This window comes from Sus scrofa, chromosome 16 (genome assembly GCF_054392235.1).
Source record: "Sus scrofa isolate SSC_HxYL_T2T_F1_AM1 chromosome 16, Sscrofa_HxYL_maternal_Yorkshire_Landrace_v2.0, whole genome shotgun sequence".
In the NCBI taxonomy this organism is placed as follows: domain Eukaryota; kingdom Metazoa; phylum Chordata; class Mammalia; order Artiodactyla; family Suidae; genus Sus; species Sus scrofa.
The window spans coordinates 36,343,849-36,364,304 of NC_139398.1; the positions used below are offsets into that span (position 1 = coordinate 36,343,849).

At 40.3% G+C, this 20,456-nt stretch overlaps 1 protein-coding gene across 9 annotated transcripts in view; it reads right to left on the reverse strand.

The window, feature by feature from the left end:
• FYB1 (FYN binding protein 1) overlaps positions 1 to 20,456 on the reverse strand; it is a 181,561-nt gene that overhangs the window by 52,278 nt on the left and 108,827 nt on the right. For 8 of the 9 annotated variants that reach the window (XM_085002134.1, XM_085002135.1, XM_021076648.2 and 5 more), the window contains exon 3: positions 3,394 to 3,550. In XM_085002134.1, coding sequence (XP_084858260.1) covers positions 3,394 to 3,550 — 157 coding nt within the window. Of the gene's footprint in view, positions 1 to 2,584; positions 2,664 to 2,770; positions 3,551 to 20,456 lie in introns of those variants that run through there. The other variant, XR_014831194.1, reaches the window with a different exon arrangement.

The following is a 20,456-nucleotide window of genomic DNA, read 5'->3' on the forward strand; positions in this document are numbered from 1 at the left end:
TCTGAAATCCTTTCTTCCTTCTTCAACTTTTTATTCCCCACCTTATCACAGTGGATTCTGCCTAGGGGGTAAGTTTACAGAAAGGAGTTAACATAGCAGGACCTAAGCTGCCTTTTTTTTTTAGGGCTGCACCATCAGCATAGGGAAGTTCCCAGGCTAGGGGTTGAATCGGAGCTACAACCGCCAGCCTATGCTACAGCCATAGCCACAGCAACAGAGGATCTGAGCCTCGTCTGCTATCTGCACCAAAGCTCACGGCAACCCTGAATCCCTGACCCACTCAACAAGGCCAGGGATCGAACTCACATCCTCATTGATACTAGTCGGATTTGTTTCTGATGCATCACAATGGGAACTCCGTGAAGCTGCTATCTTTTAAAAGAATCTTTGACCAAGATTGGCTGTTGCCTCATATCTGGGAACTCAGCTCCAAAAGCTTTCCCTGCACTGATAGGAAAAATTGCCTAAATGACAAGAGTGCTTTGCTGAGCCTAGGTTGTATAAATAACGTGACTTAGGGGGAACACCCTTTCTTTCTAGAAGTTCTGTTATTTTGGTAGTTGCTAGGCAGGAGGTGCCTCCGTGCCGGCTCTCAGTAAAAAGCTCCCTCTCATAGGTTTCTTTGGGAAGCAATACACTACATGTATTGCATTTTTGTAGCTGGAGAAGGAGAGGTCTTACTTTTGCCCACTCCTAGGTTTAGAAGCAGACTGTGACTGGGATAGACCTCAGCTGCTGTGAGTACTACCATATGCTGAGTCCTAGGTGGCCTTTTAGTGGATCATCAAACCCATGGATGGTCTTGGCAACTCCCCAAACAGTAAGAGTAGTGTTAAGCACGCCTCTCTATGACTTCTCCAATCAAACAGTTACCAGTCTTTAGGTCTTATAAATTAACAGGAATTCATGTTCAAAATTATTGAAGTTTCTCATTAGAATTATATAGGATCTAGAAGCCTAACTAAAGCCAGTAGCTGGGAGAGAGTCGCATAATAAAATTCAAAAGCACTAAGATCAAAATCTAATGGGTTAAATTCATCAAAGTAGGGAAAAAATTAGGAAAAAGACACACGATTTAATATAGGTGAAGGGAAAATAGTTTACACAGAAATCAGGTGTATATAAGAACATGTATTAGTTATTTTAATGCAACTAATATTCCTCTGACACTTTTACATTAGCAGGTAGATAGTGTACACTCTTATTTGGTAGCTGGGTATCATAAGTTAGGATTCACAAACTCAAATGCCTGAAAAGGTATGAAGTTAACACAAATGTACAACACAGCTTGTATGCAAAATGGTAGTAACTAAGCTAGTCTAGTACCTTCTAGTTAGCTGGAATTGTCCTTAACCCACCCCCGAAAAACATAATAAAGTGAAACTTAGTCGTGACTCCCCATGACAAAAGGGTTTTCTACTCCTGCTCTAAATTGTGATTGTTAGCATTAAAGGAAAGCTGTCAATCAGATATCGATATTAATAGATTCTATTGTATGGGTAATGGATATTTAGTACTTTAAATGTAATGAACATCAATCTGGTAGGGGACTGAAGTGAAGGAGAAACAAACTGTAGCTAAATATTTTGGGATATTACGTATTTGTGGTAAAGGTGAATGATGGGAAGCAGTTTTCTAGAAGAGGAAAGGGAGGATGTACTTTGAGCTTCCATAAGGACCTATGCTTGCCATTGTCTGAATATATATATATATATATATATATTTTTTTTTTTTTTTTTGTCTTTTTGCTATTTCCTGGGCCACTCCGGTGGCTTGTGGAGGTTCCCAGGCTAGGGGTCCAATCGGAGCTGTAGCCACCGGCCTACACCAGAGCCACAGCAACGTGGGATCTGAGCTGCGTCTGCAACCTACACCACAGCTCACGGCAACGCCAGATCGTTAACCCACTGAGCAAAGGCGGGGACTGAATCCGCAATCTCAAGGTTCCTAGTCGGATTCGTTAACCACTGCGCACACCACGACGGGAACTCCATTGTCTGAATATTTTTAAAACAACATTCACTCTATTCCAATCTTCTGCTTGCTTTCTCCTCAACCAGCTATGCTGGCAAATCGTGGATAAAGAACCCCCATATAACAACCCATACATTTACACTTTCTAAAGAGTGCCATCTAAGAAAAGTAAGGGCTTGAATAAGTTTCCCAGTTTTTAAATACACACACAAAAATTTGGGTATTCAGAGCAAAGCTCAGTTTTTTTACTTCAAGGAGGTTACTGAGCAGAAGGGTTAAAAGCACACATTTACTTTGGACTCAGATGGACACTTTGGACTCATGTTTCTATTATACATTGTATGTGATCTTGGAGAAGATACTTAGCCTCTATATAGTCCCGTTTACTCGTCTATGAAATGATATTAACACTATCCACTCCATAACGTTATAGGGATTCTATATGTAAAGTGCCTACCACAACATAAGCAGTCAGTAAAATATGATGGGGATGGTGATGATGACAATGGTGGTGATAATGACAATGATGATGGTGGTGGTGGTGATGATAACGGTGGTGATGGTGCTGGTGGTGGTGATGGTGCTGGTGGTGGTGATGATGATAATAGTGTTTTGGTGGTGATGATAGTGGTGGTGGTGGTGATGATAATGTTGATGATGACAATGATGGTGTGGTGGTGGTGATGGTGCTGGTGGTGGTGGTGGTGATGATAATAGCATTGGTGGTGATGATAATGGTGGTGATGATGACAAAGAAGGTGGTGGTGGTAATGATGGTAATGGTGGTGACAATGACAATGATGGTGATGGTGGTGATGATAACGGTGGTGATGGTGCTGGTGGTGATGGTGCTGGTGGTGGTGTTGATGATAATAGTGTTTTGGTGGTGATGATAGTGGTGGTGGTGGTGATGATAATGTTGATGATGACAATGATGGTGTGGTGGTGGTGATGGTAATGTTGGTGATGATGACAAAGAAGGTGGTGGTGGTAATGATGGTAATGGTGGTGACAATGACAATGATGGTGGTGGTGGTGATGATGATGGTGGTGGTGTTGATGGTAATGGTGGTGACAATGACAATGATGGTGGTGGTGGTGATGATGATGGTGGTGGTGGAAGTGGTGGTGATGATAGTGAAGGACATGGTGGTGGTGCTGACCTGAAGAATGCTTCGGAATTTCTAAAATGGAACTGGAAATTTTCTTCAAATGAACTGTTAAGGGGAAAACCACTGTAAAAACAGAAAAATAAGGGCAATGTGAGAGGAGCCCACTCAGCCATCCTTCCTCCCTGTCATCTGCTCATCTTTGTGGTTCCATCAGTTTACCATGGAACCCTCAGCATTTAGCCAAGCATCATTTTAAAACCTATGGTAAGAGACGGACAAAGAAATGAGAAGATAATCTTTTGCTTACTTGAGATCTAAAGGAGGTTTAATGTTCCTGGGAGGTAGACTTGGGACTGACGATTGTGTTGGGTGAGAGGCTGGCAGTGGCGGTTGGCTGGCCAGATGGGATGGTGGAGGTGGTGGTAGGGAAGTTGTTGAGTAAGATGTTGGGCCTTTGCTGGTACCTAAAAAGCAAAGCAAAAAATATCATGAATTAAGACAAATCTTCAAAATACAAGAACGGGCCATTCCAAGTAGGCAGAAATGAGGATTTTTAAATTAAAAAACGCAGGAAATGCATCCTAAGTTGAATTAATATTTTTAAAAGTTTAATACTCTGAGTATTACAGGACATGGCATTTTTAAATGTTCTATTCCCTCTCCCCCCACCCCATTTTATTGAGGTATAATTGACAAGTGAAACTGTAAGATACTTAAAGTGAATCATGTGATGATTTGATATACATATGTATTGTGAAACATTTTTGCCCATCAAGTTAACTGACACATCTATTGCCTCACCTATTTTGGGGGGGGTGTGTGAAAATATTTAAGTTCTACTCTTTCAGCAAATTTCAATTATACAATATAGTGTTATCAACTGTAGTCACCAGGTTTTATTTTAGATCCTCAGACTTTATACATCTTATAATTGAAATTTCTACCTTTTCTTTTTCTTTTTTTAGGCTGCACCTGTGGCACATGGAAGTTTCCAGGCCAGGGGTCAAATCAGAGCTGCAACTGCTGGCCTACCACAGCCACAGGAATGCCAGATCCGAGATGAATTCCAGACCTCCACCACAACTTGTGGCAATGCCGGATCCTTTCTTTTTCTTTTTCTTTTCTTTTCTTTATTTTTTTCCGCTTTATAGCATGGGGACCAAGTTACACATACCTGTATACATAATTTTTCCTCCCATTGTTTTGTTGCAATGTAAGTATCTAGACATAGTTCTCAATGCTACACAGCAGGATCTCATTGTAAATCCATTCCAACGGATCTTTAACTCACTCAGCAAGGCCAGGGATTGAGCTCATATCCTCAGGGACACTATGTCAGGTTCTCAACCTGCTAAGCCATAGTGGGAACTCCAAAAGTTTCTACCTTTTGACTATCGCTTCCATTTTTCTTCCCCCACTAGGGCCCCAGGCAACCATTTTTTTCTACTCTGTTCATATAGTATACAAAAGCTTCCTAATTCCTTTTAGATATCCCTGCCTCTCTCCAAAGTTGTTCAGTTATGGTAATTATTAAAAATGCTCCCCTCTCTCTTCATGCTCTCTCCTCATTATCATGGTCGTCTTGGAGTTTTCAAAATTTCTCAGCTCTGGCACACCTGACATGTGACACTCCATGCCAGGCACAACTCTTACAAAAACAGCTCATTTTCTCTTTTGGCAGCTTTTTTTTGGAGGGGGGGGTTGAGGGAGGAAGAATTAGTTCCCTTATAAATCTGATAAATAAAAATGTCCAACTTATTACATTTATGTTAGAAACATTCTGTCCAGGTCATTTTTGTCATAAAGTTAAAATTTTTGATATATAGGACTTGCTACTTTTTCTCTAATTCAGTTAATAAATTCTTTTGTTTTTTGTCTTTTTAGGGCCACACCCATAGCACATGGAGGGGTCAAATCAGAGCTACAGCTGCCTGCCTATGCCACAGCCACAGCAACGCAGGATCTGAGCTGCGTTTGCAACCTACACCACAGCTCACAGCAACGCCAGATTCTTCAACCACTGAGTGAGGCCAGGGATCGAACCCGAAACCTCATGGTTCCTAGTTGGATTCATTTCGGCTGTGCCATGACAGGAACTCCAATAAATTGTTTTATGTATTATTTCTATCACTAGAGTTATGTTTAAGAATCCTTTCTCTACCTTAAAGACACATGATTTTTAACCTCATATTGTCTCTCACTTCTCTTTGGATTCATTTTTTTTTACATTTAGCTTTTTTTCAGCTCTCAGTAATTTATTTTGGAATTACGTGTAAGATCTATTTTTACGGGTTTGTTGTTGTTTTTGTTCATAAGTCATTTACCAATGTCCCAGCACCATTTGTCTAATAAGCTATGATTACTTAACCTCTTTTATCACAGAATAAACATTAAACATTCTAGTGAATTTGCCAGAGGAAAACGATGTCTTGTCGTACAGCAGAAATTAACACACCATTGTATATCAACTATACTTCAATAAAATTTAAAACAACTAAGTACAAAATAAAGAAAATGACATCCTGTTACTTTATATAGCTTTTGATGGACTCATAAGTGATTTGAAAGTTGTACACAAAGAGAATAAGCCGCTGTGGATAGATATGAATAAACCATTGCCCAAAGGCAAGAAAAGCTGTTTATGAGCAACTTGTGACTTATCTCTTCATGGAAACAATTTTGACAAGTGGGAGGTGTCACCACATGACGGTGATCTAAGGCCTGGAGGGGAGAAATTACAGACATGGGTGGAGGATGACAAACTGGATACACTAAAAACTAACCTATCTTGAAGCCCACATGATCCTGTTTCGCCTTTACACAGGTTTATGAGACTTTCTGATGGGGCATCTGTGGTGCGCCCCTGCTCTTCTGCCTTCCTGGCACCTACTCTCCCTTCTCTGGTTATAGCAACCCAAGCTGCTCAGGAAGGGGTGTGATTGCCTTTCTACTGGGCTCGGACCTCCTATTGCGGGGGATCTTCCTGGAACTCTGGCAGCCGTCTCACCACCACCAGCAGAGGGCTTGCCTGAGGATGCAGCAAACCCAAGGAAAGCAGGCTGGGAGATGGAGACGGACTCGTTGGCTATTTTTAAAAGTTACTTTTAAAAAATTGTTAGAAAAAGAATGTATATAAATGTCTAACTGGGTCACTTTGCTGTACAGCAGAAATTGACAGAACGTTGTAAATCAACTATAATAAATTTTTAAAAACATTGTTAGAGATAATTTGACAGCTTAATGTGTGTCTTGTTCCTTATTAAACTTGGGAGAACACACACTAAACTCTTCCTATGTGACACTGGTATTTAGCAGGGGAATATTTTGCTTTGCAAAATCTATGGTCACTTTCAAATACTGCAGGGGATATATTTGCATATATACAAAATAATTCTAAGGAAAAGCATATCAGTTTTTCAGGGGGAAAAAAACAGGTAGACTTATCTTACTGAAATATGATTGGTTCTAAAATCCTAATATGGACTTTATAAAATATGCCAAAATATAATTTATAATATTGGAACTCTCAAAAGCAAAAATCTAATCTGATGTGATGAAAAGAGTGGCTACTGAATTACAGTAAAGCAGTAAAGAAGAAATAAATCCTAAACCTACAGGAAATTTCTGAGATCAGTGATAATTACATTAATAAATCACCTTTTTTGCTAGGAACCATTTTAGGCATTTTGCATATGGAATTTTATTTAACTGTCATAACACCTCTTTGGGTATATGTTATTATCTAGTTTCCATTTGATAGTTAAGAAAATTACCCAAGTTCAGAGAGTCAGTAAGCTTTAGAGGTGGAATTCTAACTCAGCCAGAAACTGAATCTTAGTTGATTTCTTACTGTATCTGTGCCCTATTTGCTATGTTCTGCTCATGGTCTCAAAGTCATGAAATGGAAATTATTGGTAAGTTCAAATGAACATATTAGCACATTGTCATAAGTCCAGCTTTTCTAACTGGTACCTTTCCTTTTAGTGCAATTTTGAACAACTATTTTCAGTTTCATTAGGGCAATACTAGCTCTGGAGACTGTAATCCGTGAAAGAATTCAGCTATATAGGTGTTTGGGATATAATTTGATTTCAGAAACCAGATAGCAGGAAAGGAGACATTCAGGAGTTAGTGGAAAATGGGCCCCCAGAGATGGATGACTGATGCAGGCTGGCAGGAAAAAAGTCTTACAAATTGGAATTCAGGAGTTTAAAATAAAATCAGGAAAGGAGTTAAAAAATATGACATAAATAAAACAAAGGGGAAGAACAACAAGTTTAGAGTTTAGTCGGCATCAAGAATTAGAAATGTAAAATTTGAGACATTTCCCAAACTATGATCTCTACGCATAAGTCTCATCCCCCAGTCTCTGGGGGGTATTGCCTAGGTAGTCTTGGTTCTTTAAAATACTGGAATTGAGGAGTTCCCTGAGCCTAATGGTTAAGGACTCGGTGTGGTCACTGCTGTGGTGTGGGTTCGATCCCTGGCCTGGGAAATTCCACATGCCAAGGGCATGGCCGAAGGGGGAAAAAAAATACTGGAATTGAAAAGATCATTTGGAATTTCTTCCTCAAAGAATGAGAGGATTGTTCAGGGTTATGAGCCTCATGGCAGTAGGCAGAGCTGGTCTCCTGGACAGTATTGGACAACTGGGTGGCAGTGAGCTAGTCTTGTGAACTGGCATCCTGCTGCTCAATCTCATTCCAAGTCACATTCAGGAACTGTGTTCCCAGGCCTTGGAACAGGATCTCAAGGCTTCAAGAAGGAAATGCTGGGCATTTTGCTAAAAGGCCAATTGGGAGTTTGACTTATACCTTGCTATAAAACTGAGAACTTATCCAAGAGGAATAATAATTTTTTTTTTTTTTTTTGTCTTTTTAGGGCCACACCCAAGGCATACGGAGATTCCCAGGTTAGGAGTCCATTGGAGCTGTAGCCAATGGCCTACACGACAGCCACAGCAACTCGGGATCCAAGCCACACCTGCAACCTACACCACAGCTCACGGCAACGCCAGATCCTTGAACCACTGAGAGAGGCCAGGGATCGAACCCGCATCCTCAAGGATACTAGTCAGGTTCATTACCACTGAGCCACAATGGGAACTCCAAGAGGTGTAGTAATTTTGATAATAAAATTCTTTTTTTTTTTTTTTTTTGTCTTTTTGCCTTTTCTGGGGCTGCTCCCGCAGCATATGGAGGTTCCCAGGCTAAGGGTTGAATCAGAGCTGCAGCTGCCGGCCCACGCCACAGCCACAGCAACGCAGGATCCGAGCCATGTCTGCAACCTACACCACAGCTCACGGCAACGCCGGATCCCTAACCCACTGAGCAATGCCAGGGATCGAACCCGAAACCTCATGGTTCCCAGTCGGATTCGTTACCCACTGAGCCACGATGGGAACTCCCTAGTTTTGATAATAAAATTCTTAACCATAATTTTAAAAGATGTGACTAATGACAAAAATAAAAGAGAACTGACTGTACTTATGGTAGGGAACAGTTTGTACTGGTTACAGAGAAAGCGTGGTGAGTTGGGAATGAAGGGGAGAGAAATCGCAAAACCTTCTAGAGCATGAAAATAGCTATCAAGAATATGGGAGGTTAGCAACTTCTGATGGAAACTTTTCATTCTCTTTAATCTTGGAAGCCAGGAAACAGCCTCGCACAAGTCCTATGTGCCTGATCAGACACGCCTGGACGGGTGGAACAGCAGGGACATTTCACCAGAAGGAAATGACCAGGAGGGGCCTCCATGAGTCAGCGGTGCCCAGGGGTTGTCTGGCCCTGCCCTGAAGGGTGGCTCCAGGTTCACGGAAACACAGGCTACCCAAAGTGATGACATTATATCAGGATCTAAAACTATAAATGGAAAAACAGAACTGAAAGGGAAGGAAAGAAGGGAAAGGAAGAGGGGGAGGGGATGATTAGTGAGGCAGCATTGGCAGGTGGTACACTCATGTAATAGAAAACATCAATTGCATTATTTCACAAACTCTGTACTTTAGACTCTTTTGACAACTAAATACTGATTCCAGATATTGTCACAATACTCTTACAATGCAAAGGTCTATGACGACTCAGGAAATCTATCCCATAGATCCGAGCCGCATTTGAGACCTACGCCACAGCTCACGGCAATGCCAGATCCTTAACCCACTGAGTGAGGCCAGGAATCAAACCTGCATCCTGTGGATACTTGTCAGGTTCGTTAACTGCTGAGCCACGACGAGAATGCCTGGATTTCCTTTTTAACCATGGATTCCTCTACAAAACCAAAGACATTGTATCATATTGCCCCCAATGGCCATAAAACCCTGACCCTAGACCTAATTTGGGATGTCTTAGAATTGGGCCAGACATTAGAAAACTTTGATTTTACCAACAGTTCTAGCGCCAAAGAGCTTTTTGTCTTTGGCAAATCATTTAATTGCCACGTGATTTAATCTTTCCATCTGTCAAACAGGAGTGATATGATCCCAACTGCTTCACACAGGCTTAAGGATTAGATGAGCTGATATGTATGAAAACATCTTGAAAAGTCTGAAGCATTGCACCAAAGATGATCGTAGAAGAATAATGGTTGCCACAAATAAAATCATTACCAAATGAACCTGATTTGAAGTATTTAGAAATAATTTAGATAAGGTCATCGTTTACTTATTTGGGAATTATTATGTACCAGCCCCAAGATTTTGCTATTCAACTGGTCACATGGAATAGAGACTTTTATGTTCTCTAGGCCTGGTAGGCATGTGGCTATTGCCCATCCAAATAGCAATTGCGTGGCATTTCCAGAGTCTGGACTGGTGAACTCTGCATTAAGAACAATCTAGGAGTTCCCATCATGGCTCAGCGGAAACGAATCTGACTAGCATCCATGAGGACGCAGGTCTGATCCCTGGCCTTCCTCAGTGGGTTAAGGATCTGGTGTTGCTGTGGCTGTGGTGTAGGCCAGTAGTTACAGCTCTGATTCGACCCCTAGCCTGGGAACCTCCCTCCATATACCATAGATATGGCCCTAAAAAGACAAAAAAAAAAAAAAATCTAAATGCATACTTGATGGAACCCTTAGCAGTTGCCTGCCCCCACACAGACATTTACAGCTAACTAAACATGGGCTTTTTCAGAACAGAGTCTCACTGAGCTCTTAACACCTTTACCGTAAGGGTTGTTTCAAAGCTCCCACGTTCCCGGACCCTACTCATGCCTTCCTCATTTCCCACAGGTAACCTTAGCCTTCATTTTACTAAGAGCATGGAGAACACTCCACCTGAGCATCCCCACTTACTCTTTGCTCTAACTTAGAGCCTCCTTACATCTTGCTTCCTTCATTTCCTTTGTCCTTGATTCTCTAAGAAAAAATGTCATTCTTGCCAATACTAATTGCCATTCTTGGTTCTTAGCAGAGTCCACTTCCTTATAGGCCCTGCTTCATTCATCACTAACTTCTCCACTTGCATCAAGTAAGCAACATTTATTGTACGCTTATTCTGTGCTCTGGACTATGTGTTTCTCTCTGCAAGAAGCACTTCCCATCTTAAACATGGCTTGATCTCCTCTACACTAAAGAAACACAACAATATCCTTTCCCACCCCTTGTCCCCTACTCTAGTTAGCAGCTGCCTTTTCTCTTTTCCTTCACAGCTGCACTTCTTGGAACACAAGCCTATATTTGCCACTTCTATATCTTTATTGTGATTGGGTGGCTTCATGGCAGAGGGCACAATGAAAATTTCTGGGATAGAGAAGCTTGGCTTTGAATTCAGACTACACCACTCTTAGGTTAACCTTTATTTTATTGTTTATTACTCAGCTGTGGGCCTTGAGTAAGCTGCTTGAGTTCTCCAAGCCTTCATTTTCTCCTCTGTGAAATGGTCATATATACCTACCATGCAGAAGTACCTGACACATTGTAGCTCTTAATAAACATTCCTATACTTAGCTATTACTTAATCTGACTGCGTCGTTGGTACATGGCATCTACCCACATCAACTCTAAAAACTAAAACCTTTTCTCCAAACCAGTTATGTATAATCTTGGTTCTGTTAGGATTTTTCAGAATGGACTAAGAATCAGGGTGTTAAACTCCTTATTCAGCCAACTAGGTACCAAACAAGTAAACATTACTTTCACTTTCTTTATTCCTAAACAGCATCAGAAACTATTTTTCATTTTTTTCTCTCTTTTTCTCCCCTGCTTTTTAGGGCCACATTCATGGCACATGGAAGTTCCCAGGCTAGGGGTCAAATTGGAGCTACAGCTGCTGGCCACAGCCACAGCCACTCCAAATCCGAGCCATGTCTGCGACCTACACCACAGCTCATGGCAATGCTGGATCCCTGACCCACTGAGTGAGGGCAGGGATCAAGCCCAAATCCTCATGGATAATAGTCAGATTCATTTCCACTGCGCCACAACAGTAACTCCAGAAGCCATTTTCAATGTGGGGAGTGGAATGGTTTGGTAGAAAGAATACTGGTGCTGGAATAATTCAGCCTGGGTTTGACTACCAATCCCAACCAGTACCAGCTATAGGACACTGGGGGATGTATTTTTGCTTGTCTGGGCTTTTTCTTCCTTGCCTGTTAAAATGAGACTGCTGCTTTCTAATTTGCAGGATGGCTCTGAGAATTAGAAATAATATGGGTACCTACCCAGCACATACTGAGTGTTCCAATTACGAATTATCCTCGAGCCTAGAACCATTGTGTTCTACATGGGATAGACTCTTATTAAACCTCCAAGAGCAAGTCTATTTCTCTCTGTGCAGAGAGACTGGAATGATAATACTCTATCATGGTTTCTTAGAAGAGTTTTCTAAACTGCCACTGTCTGAAACAACACACTAGTTGCTGTCCATTCGTGGCAACCAACTAGTTGCAGCAACAACACACTAGTTGCTGACCATTCGTGGCAACCAAGCTTCTGAAAAGCCACCAGCCCTTTTAAGTGTCGTGTGGCTATACCGCTGTCCTCAGGCCTGACACACATGCAGCCTAATGCTGCTCAGAGAGCTTTCTTTCATTTGTACCTGTGGTTTCTTATACTAATTTTAGGTTCTTTAAAATTCTCATAAATCACCTTGCCACTTACTTATTTTCTTCCCAGTTAGATAGCAAACTTCTGAGGGTGAGTCTACTCTGTCCACATCTGTGTTTGCCCCACAACACTTTGCATCTGTCATACACAGCAGGGCATTTCATGCCTTGCTGATTTGGACTTTCTTTTTTTCTTTCTTTCTTTTTGTCTTTTCTGGGGCTGCACCCGCAGCATGTGGAGGTTCCTAGGCTAGGGGTCTAATCAGAGCTGTTGCTGCCGGCCTACGCCACAGCCACAGCCACACCAGATCTGAGCCACCTCTGCGACCTACACCACAGCTCACGGCAACGCCAGACCCTTAAGCCACTAAAGCGAGGCCGAGGATCAAACCCGAAACCTCATGGTTCGTAGTCGGATTCATTTCCGCTGTACCATGATGGGCACTCCTGATTTGGACTTTCTTTTTTCCTCTTTCCCTTTAGAAAAAGCAAATTTAAAACAGTTTATTGAGAAATAAACATGCACACAGTAAAGCATTTAAGAAAAGAGGGAATACTGAAAAGAAAATCTCAGATTTAAGATCTCATCTCCCCATTCCCACCCCTCAAGACAGCTGTTACCAGTCTCATAGGAGTCTTTCAAGAAATATTCCATACATTTTTTTCCTACATAAAAAGGACCCTGGGAGTTCCCGTCGTGGCGCAGTGGTTAACGAATCCGACTAAGAACCATGAGGTGGCAGGTTCTATCCCTGCCCTTGCTCAGTGGGTTAAGGATCCAGCGTTGCCATGAGCTGTGGTGTAGGTTGCAGACGCGGCTCGGATCCCGAGTTGCTGTGGCTCTGGCGTAGGCCGGTGGCTACAGCGCCGATTGGACCCCTAGCCTGGGAATCTCCATATACTGCGAGAGCGGCCCTGAAAAAGGCAAAAAGACAAAAAAAAAAAAAAAAAAAAAAAAAAAAAGGACCCTGGTACATACATTATTCTGTTCTCTGCTTTCCTAACAATTTTTTAAAGAGTGTTCTATATTGGCAAAAAATAAGGCAATGAGTTTTTTTCACAGCTGTGACATTCTTCATTGCATTTATTTGATCCATTTCAAAATTGATAGAAATTTAGTTAATTAAAAAAATCATTTTATCAAGATATAATTTACAGAAATATACTTTGTTTTATTTTTTTGTTTTTGTCTTTTTCCTTTTTTTTTTTTTTTTTAGGGCTGCACCTGTGGCATATGGATGTTCCTGGGCTAGGGGTTGAATCAGAGCTGTTGCTGCCAGCCTACACCACAGCCACAGCAACTCGGAATTCGAGCCGCGTCTGCGACCTACACCACAGCTCACAGCAACGCTGGATCTTTAACCCACTGAGCAAGGCCAGGGATCGAACCCGAAACCTCATGGTTCCTAGTCGGATTCGTTTCCACTGCACCACAATGAGAACTCCTGTAATTTACAGAAATACACTTTTAAAGAGTACAATTCAATGGTGCTAGTATATTTACCGTTGTGCAATCATCTTCACAATCTCACAATCTCATTTTAGAATATACGAATCACCACAAAAACAAACCTTGGACTGTTAACCTCCTTTTCCCCATCCCTCTTAGCCCTTCCTTAGGCAACCACTAATCTATTTCTGGTCTCTATAGATTTGTCTATTCTGGATGTTTCATATTAACAGAGTCACGCACTATGTGGTCTTCTGTGACTGGTTTTTTCACTTAATTGTCTTTGCGCTTCAATTGTGTTGCAGTGCTTAACAGTACTTCATTCATCTCTCCCTTTTTTTTTTGCTTTTTAGGGCTGCACTCTCAGCATATGGAAGTTCCCAGGCTAGGGGTCGAATTGGAGCTGTAGCTGCCGGCCCATGCCACAGCCACAGCAACTCGGGATCCAAGCCGTGTCTTTGACCTACACCACAGCTCACGGCCACATGGGATCCTAACCCACTGAACAAGGCCAGGGATCAAATCTGAATCCTCATGGATGCCAGTTGGTTCATTACTGCTGAGCCACAACAGGAACTCCAGTACTTCTTCCCTTTTTATGGCTGAATTATATTGCACTCTATGCTACCACATCTGTGTAATCATTTATCTCCTGATGGGCATTTGAGTTGTTTTCACTTTTTACCTGTTATAAATAATGATGGTATGAACATGTCTTTGTATGGACATATGTTTTCATTTCTTTTGGCCATTTTTCCAGAGGAGAATTGCTTGGTAACTATGTTTACTCTTGAGGAATTCTAGTGTGTTTTGTATTTTTGGACATTTTTAGATTATTAGACAATTGCAACTACAAAATTATTCTTGTACTTGTATGTTGGATCCCAAGTATAAATATATCTGTAGGATAGGAGTTCCCTTGTGGTGTAGTGGGTTAAGAATCCAGACTTGTTAACTGCTGTGGCTGGAGTTTGGTCCCTGGCCCAGGAACTTCCACATGATGTGGGCATGGCCAAAAAACTAACTATCTATCCATCCATCTATCCATCCATCCATCCATCCATCCATTTCTGTAGGATAAATTCTTAGAAAGTGGAATTGAATATTAAAATGTTTTTGTAAATAATGCCATTTGGTAAGATTTTATCAATTCATGTATCTTGTAGCACAAGAGTAGAATACCAGTTTTACCACAACTTTGCTAACTATTTTGGTCTTAACAATTCTAATGGGTAAAAAAAATATGACATGACATTTTAAGTTGCATTTCTCTGCTTCTAAGTGAGGCTAAGGATCTTTTCATGTGTTTATAAGACATTTTATTTGTGTGTGTGTGTGTTGTGTCTGTGTGTCTGTGTCTTCATTATACAGAATGTTACTGGTACAGCATCCTATTTAGTTAGGTTGCTAAAAAAAAGAACTTACACTTTTATGATTGGCATCCGATCTAATATAGAATAACTTTTATAATATAGGCATATAAATAGATATTGACATTTATGTCAAAGTGTTTTAAACATTTTCAGAAGATTCTCAGCAGCCTTCAAAGGTAAGGACTTGAAAACTCTAGGTCACAGGCTCAGAAAATCTGGTTTTACAGAAATTTTTCTTGTCTGGCTTGAAATCATCTATTCTTATCTTCAAAGAATTTAAAAACCCATAGTGGATATAAACTCATAGTGGATGGGAAATTTTGAAAATCAACTTAGTTGAAAACAAAGTACTGTAACTATACTAGCAAAAAACCCTTTGCTTTGAAAGCAAGCTGCCAAGAAAATGTTGGCCACCTTAGAATGGTCCATCAACATGGAAAGAAAAGTAATACTGAAACATTAGTGTTTGCATACATAATCAAAGCAGAAGTTAAAACGAAGGTTAAGAAGTAGAGATCAAAACAAATATACCAATCAATTAGAGGAAAATAAGCAAAGAAAAGCTTTGATCACTATCTTAAACTTCCCTATCTCGGACCTAACTTTAACATTCAGTGTCTCTGAATGTTTTTTTTAATTCTTAAAAATTCACTCCCCCAATAACTTTGTTGACTATTCATTTGTTTATGTAATTATTTTCATGATTATACATGATCTTGAAATGTAAGTTTTTAAATAAAAGTTTTTATTTATTTTCAATTCATAAAATAACATGGCATTCAAATTAGGCAGTAATTTGACTGCAGATTGCTGAATTTTGAATCTTTCCTTTTAAAAAAAAGTTAAACATTTCATTAAGAGGAAAAAAGTCAGTGTAGAGGAAAGTTTTTTTTTTTTTTTTTTTTTTTTTTTTTTTTTGTCAGATGCCTTTAGCTTACAGAGTGTCTCTTATTCTGAGATAGAACATATTTGGGCAGAAGACAATAACTGAAGTTCTTTTCTTCAAATGCTAAATTGTTTAAAAAGTATACTAAAATTTACCTAGGAACAAAGAAAGTTCTAGAATTCAAGGTTTAGAAACTCCTCATATGAACTGATTTATATGTTGAAAGAACAGTGACTATTTGGAATAAATCAATACTTTTAAAATAAAAATCAGTACAGCATAGAAACATGACACCTATGAGCAGAGAAGCTGTAAACACTGATGATGCAGAAACAATATTATAGCTTCAGAATATAAGCAAATAGAGGGCTGATTAAAGCAGATGATCCAAACTCATTTGTTAATGGAAGCCAGGCAGGAACAGGCATTTGTCCACTGTGCAGGGAACTGACTACAGTGAGCAGATGCAAGCCCTGTAGCAATAGGGGGCTATGCCAGGGCTCACTCCAGCATCTTTCAAATATGTGGGGAACAAACCTAGATTTTTCTATAAAACCTTTCCATTTTTGAATGTTGGCAACTAAGTAAACAAAACCAAACAAATGCATAAAACAAACACCACCCCCAACTCTGCATACCAAACAAAGCACAATTTTGGATTAAATTAATCTGTGATAGATACCTTTTTTTAGGTTAGGTAAGAAGAAGCACCATAAAGAAAAGGTTTATTAAGGGAAATTGCCTGATCATAGGTTCCACCAGGAAGCCAGTTTTTCCTGCTAAAATGATATGGTTTTGAAAAGGGGAAATTAGACCATCAGATCAGGTAGAATCGTGAACTGAGGAAAGAGGACCAGAACTGCCAACAGAGAAGTTAGTTAGACCCTTCCTGCAGTGCCTGGACAGAGCAGGCGTTCCCAGCGACACCTCACAGGAAGAGATGAAGTGACCTCAACCCAGTGTGACTGTAAAAAGCACAACTGTGCAGACAGAGGGGTGTAAACAGATGGTTCAATTCAATGAATGTTTGCCATCTCTATGACAATGACTATTCTTGTCATCACTATTTTTGGAAGAGTGCCTGGGGAGAAGAGAGGAGGGCCCCTGGGTCAAGAGACACCAGAGGAACATCAGATGATAAGTCAAGACCTAAAAGAAGACACAGAAGAGAGAATTAAGAGCCACAGAGAAGCTCCTACTAGAGGTATGACCTCAGGCAGGTCTTTTCCTCTTCCTTCTTTTCCTAAAAAAAAAAAAAAAAAAAAATTTTTTAGGAGTTCCTGCTGTGATGAAGTGGGTTAAGGATCTGGCCTTGCTGCAGCTGTGGTGTAGGTCTTAGCTGCAGCTTGAATTCTATCCCTGGCCCAGGAATGAAAAAGAGAAAAAAAATAGTCTTTTAATTTATACAAATGGTATAGTAACTATTTCTGGGAAGAGTTTTACAACAGGAAAAGTAAAATTTCACATTTCACTCCCTATTCCAACAGTGTTTATCTTTTTCTATGTATTTACTCATCTGTGTCTGCATGCATAGAAATATTGGCATAAAAACCTTAATATTACTGTATGTTGAGTGTCATATTGTATATAGTGGGCCTATCTCGTTCTCTGTAACTACGACAGGGTGCTTTGTGACTGGGATATTTCATGAGTTTGTTTAGTCCTTTATCCCTTGACTATTACAATGCAGCAATGAGCAGCCACCTACATGCTTCTCAGCATGGATGTGGCAGTAGTTTTCTAGACTACATGTGTTAGAGTAGAATTGCTGACATGATGGATTTGCACATTATATATTCACATAGGTTCTGTCAAATTGTCCTGCAGTGGAGCTTTGTCAATAAAGACTCTCTGAAGGCTTGTCTCCTCATAACTCCTCTACTGCTGGACATTTTTTTTTTTTTTTTTTTTTTGCTTTTTAGGGCCACACCTGTGACACACTGAGGTTCCCAGGCTAGGGGTCGAACTGGAGCTGCAGCTGCTGGCCTACACCACAGCCACAGCAATGCAGTATCCGAGCCACATGTGCAACCTACACCACAGCTCACGGCAACGCTGGATCCTTTATCCACTGAGTGAGGCCAGGGATGGAACCTGTGTCCTCATGGATGCTAGTCAAATTCATTAACCACTGAGCCACAATGGGAACTCCCCACTGGACATTTTTAATCATTTTTTTTCCAATTTTCTCAACACCCTCACTTAACCTTTCTGAAGCTCAGTAAGATGACAAAAATCCTTCTTCATAGCGTTATGTTAATTACATTGATTAACAAAAGTGCCTTTCCCAAGTGCCTAGCTCACAGTAGATAATCCAAGAACCTTCATTCCCTTCCCTTACTATGCATTCCTTAGTGAAGGAAAATTTAATTAGGCATATTTGTATAATTTTCTTAAGGTGCTGATAAGCATTTGCAATTAGGAGCATCTCTTTAACCGGTGAATAAATCAATTTTTAATTTTTAACCCATACTCATTGTCTTTTTTTTTTTTTTTTTCTTTTCTTTTTGTGTCTGTGACCTACACCATAGCTCACGGCAATGCCAGATCCTTAACCCACTGAATGAGGCCAGGGATCAAACCTGCATCCTCATGGATACTAGCTGGGTTTGTTACTACTGAGCCACAAAGGGAACTTCCTCATTGTCTATTTTTGATTAAAGTGCCCTAGTGAGGAATATTTCTTCAGAGTTTAGTATTGCTAGAATATTATGTCCTGTATTATAACCCAATTTTCCTACTCCATTCTTTTTTCAGTTATTGCGAAACTTTTGTTTTTATTTTCATTGTGACATTGGCTTTCACTTGCACTTTTTCTTTAGTCTGAGGCAAATAGAGACGTATTTTTTTTTTTCTGCACTCGAAGTCCCTCGAACTTTGCACCACAGCAGCAACCCAAGCTACGAAAATGACAATCCCAGACCCTTAATCTGCTGAGCCTCCAGGGAACTCCATAGAGGTGTATTTTAATGAAAATTAATGTAAATGTATGCTTACATTAATTTTTAGATTTTCACTAAAATGATAATTAAAAATTTTGTGTAGAAAATTTAAGAGACTGAGAAGGTCTGAGACTGTGATCAAACCCGAATCCTCATGGATACTTGTAGGGTTCTTAACCCACTGAACCATGACGGGAGCTCCTCAGCCTCATTCTTATTTGCCTACATTTTATGCTCCACACAGCAGTTGGTGAGAAGTCCCAACTGTAGACCAGATTGTGACACTCTTCATAATGGCTCTAATTTCAATGGCATCTTATTACAAATTCTGAACTATGACCTTCTAGGACCCATGGATTTGGTCAACACCTACCGTTGTAGCCTCAGCTTGAACCACTCCCCCTTCACTTGGGGTATTCCAGCTAATTTCAGGTCTTTTTGTTTTTTTAACCACATCAAGCTGATTCCTGCCTAAGGAATTTACACTCACTGCTTTCTGCCCTGAAATTCTTCTCCCACATCATGGTACAGCTGGACCCTCTGGTCATTCATGACTCTGCTTCAATACTGTCTTCTCAGGGGGGTTCACTAGCATCTCATTCAAAACAGTTTCACTTTGTCTGCCACTTCCTCAGTCACTCGATTGCATAACTGTTTTTATTTTATTCACAGCACTAAGAATTCTCTGAATTTGTTTATACATTTACTTGTGTGTTATTTGCTCCTTCACATAGGATATAAGGGACATGAAAGCAAAAATTATACATATCATTCTTGGTGCTCTATTCCCAAGCATAAACACATGGTAGTCATTCACTAAATGTTTGTTGTTGCACGGATATATGAATAAATAAATGATCTTCTGCTAGAAAAAATATGAAATGTCAAACCCTCTTGGATCTTGACATTCTTAGAACAAAAGTAAAGATGAAACATAATAAAATTTATGATGTAATTTGTATCTGTCACTAATATTCACACTAAGGACTATCATTATTTTTAGCATGCAGTAGTGAAATTAATGTTACCAGGCACTAAACAGAAAGAATGACAGTCAAGTATAGGCATAAGTCATATAACTAGTAAAAGAATAACTTTTTTTTTTTTTTTCCCTGTCTTAGGGCCGCACCTGTGACATACGAAAGTTCCCTGGCTAGGGGCTGAATCCAAGCTACAACTGCTGGTCTATGCCACAGCCACAGAAACTCGGGGTCCAAGCTGTGTCTGTGACCTACACCACAGCTCATAGCAATGCTGGATTCCCCACCCACTGAGTGAGGCCAGGGATCGAACCTGCCTCCTCATGGGTACTAGTCAGATTCATTTCCGTTGCACCACAACGGGAACTCCCAAGAATAACATTTAATATCAGACTTGGAATTGGAATAAGAAGTCATCCAGTGGAAAAATTCACTGAGTCTAAATATAGTTAATTTTAAAATCACTGACTTGACGAACAAAGGAAATCTTTGGCCATAAGAGAGCAAATCCAGTCAGGAGTATAGGTCAAAGACTAAGGATCCCGGGTAGATAAAAATTGGACTGGTCAAAATTCATCTAGAAAGGTCAGCCAGGAAGGAGAAAAGAGTCCAAGAAAGCCAGCCAGTGTAGAGTTTCAGTCAAAACCATGTGTTTTGGAGTCAGTCAGACTTGGAGTCAAATCCCTTTGCCCTTTCAT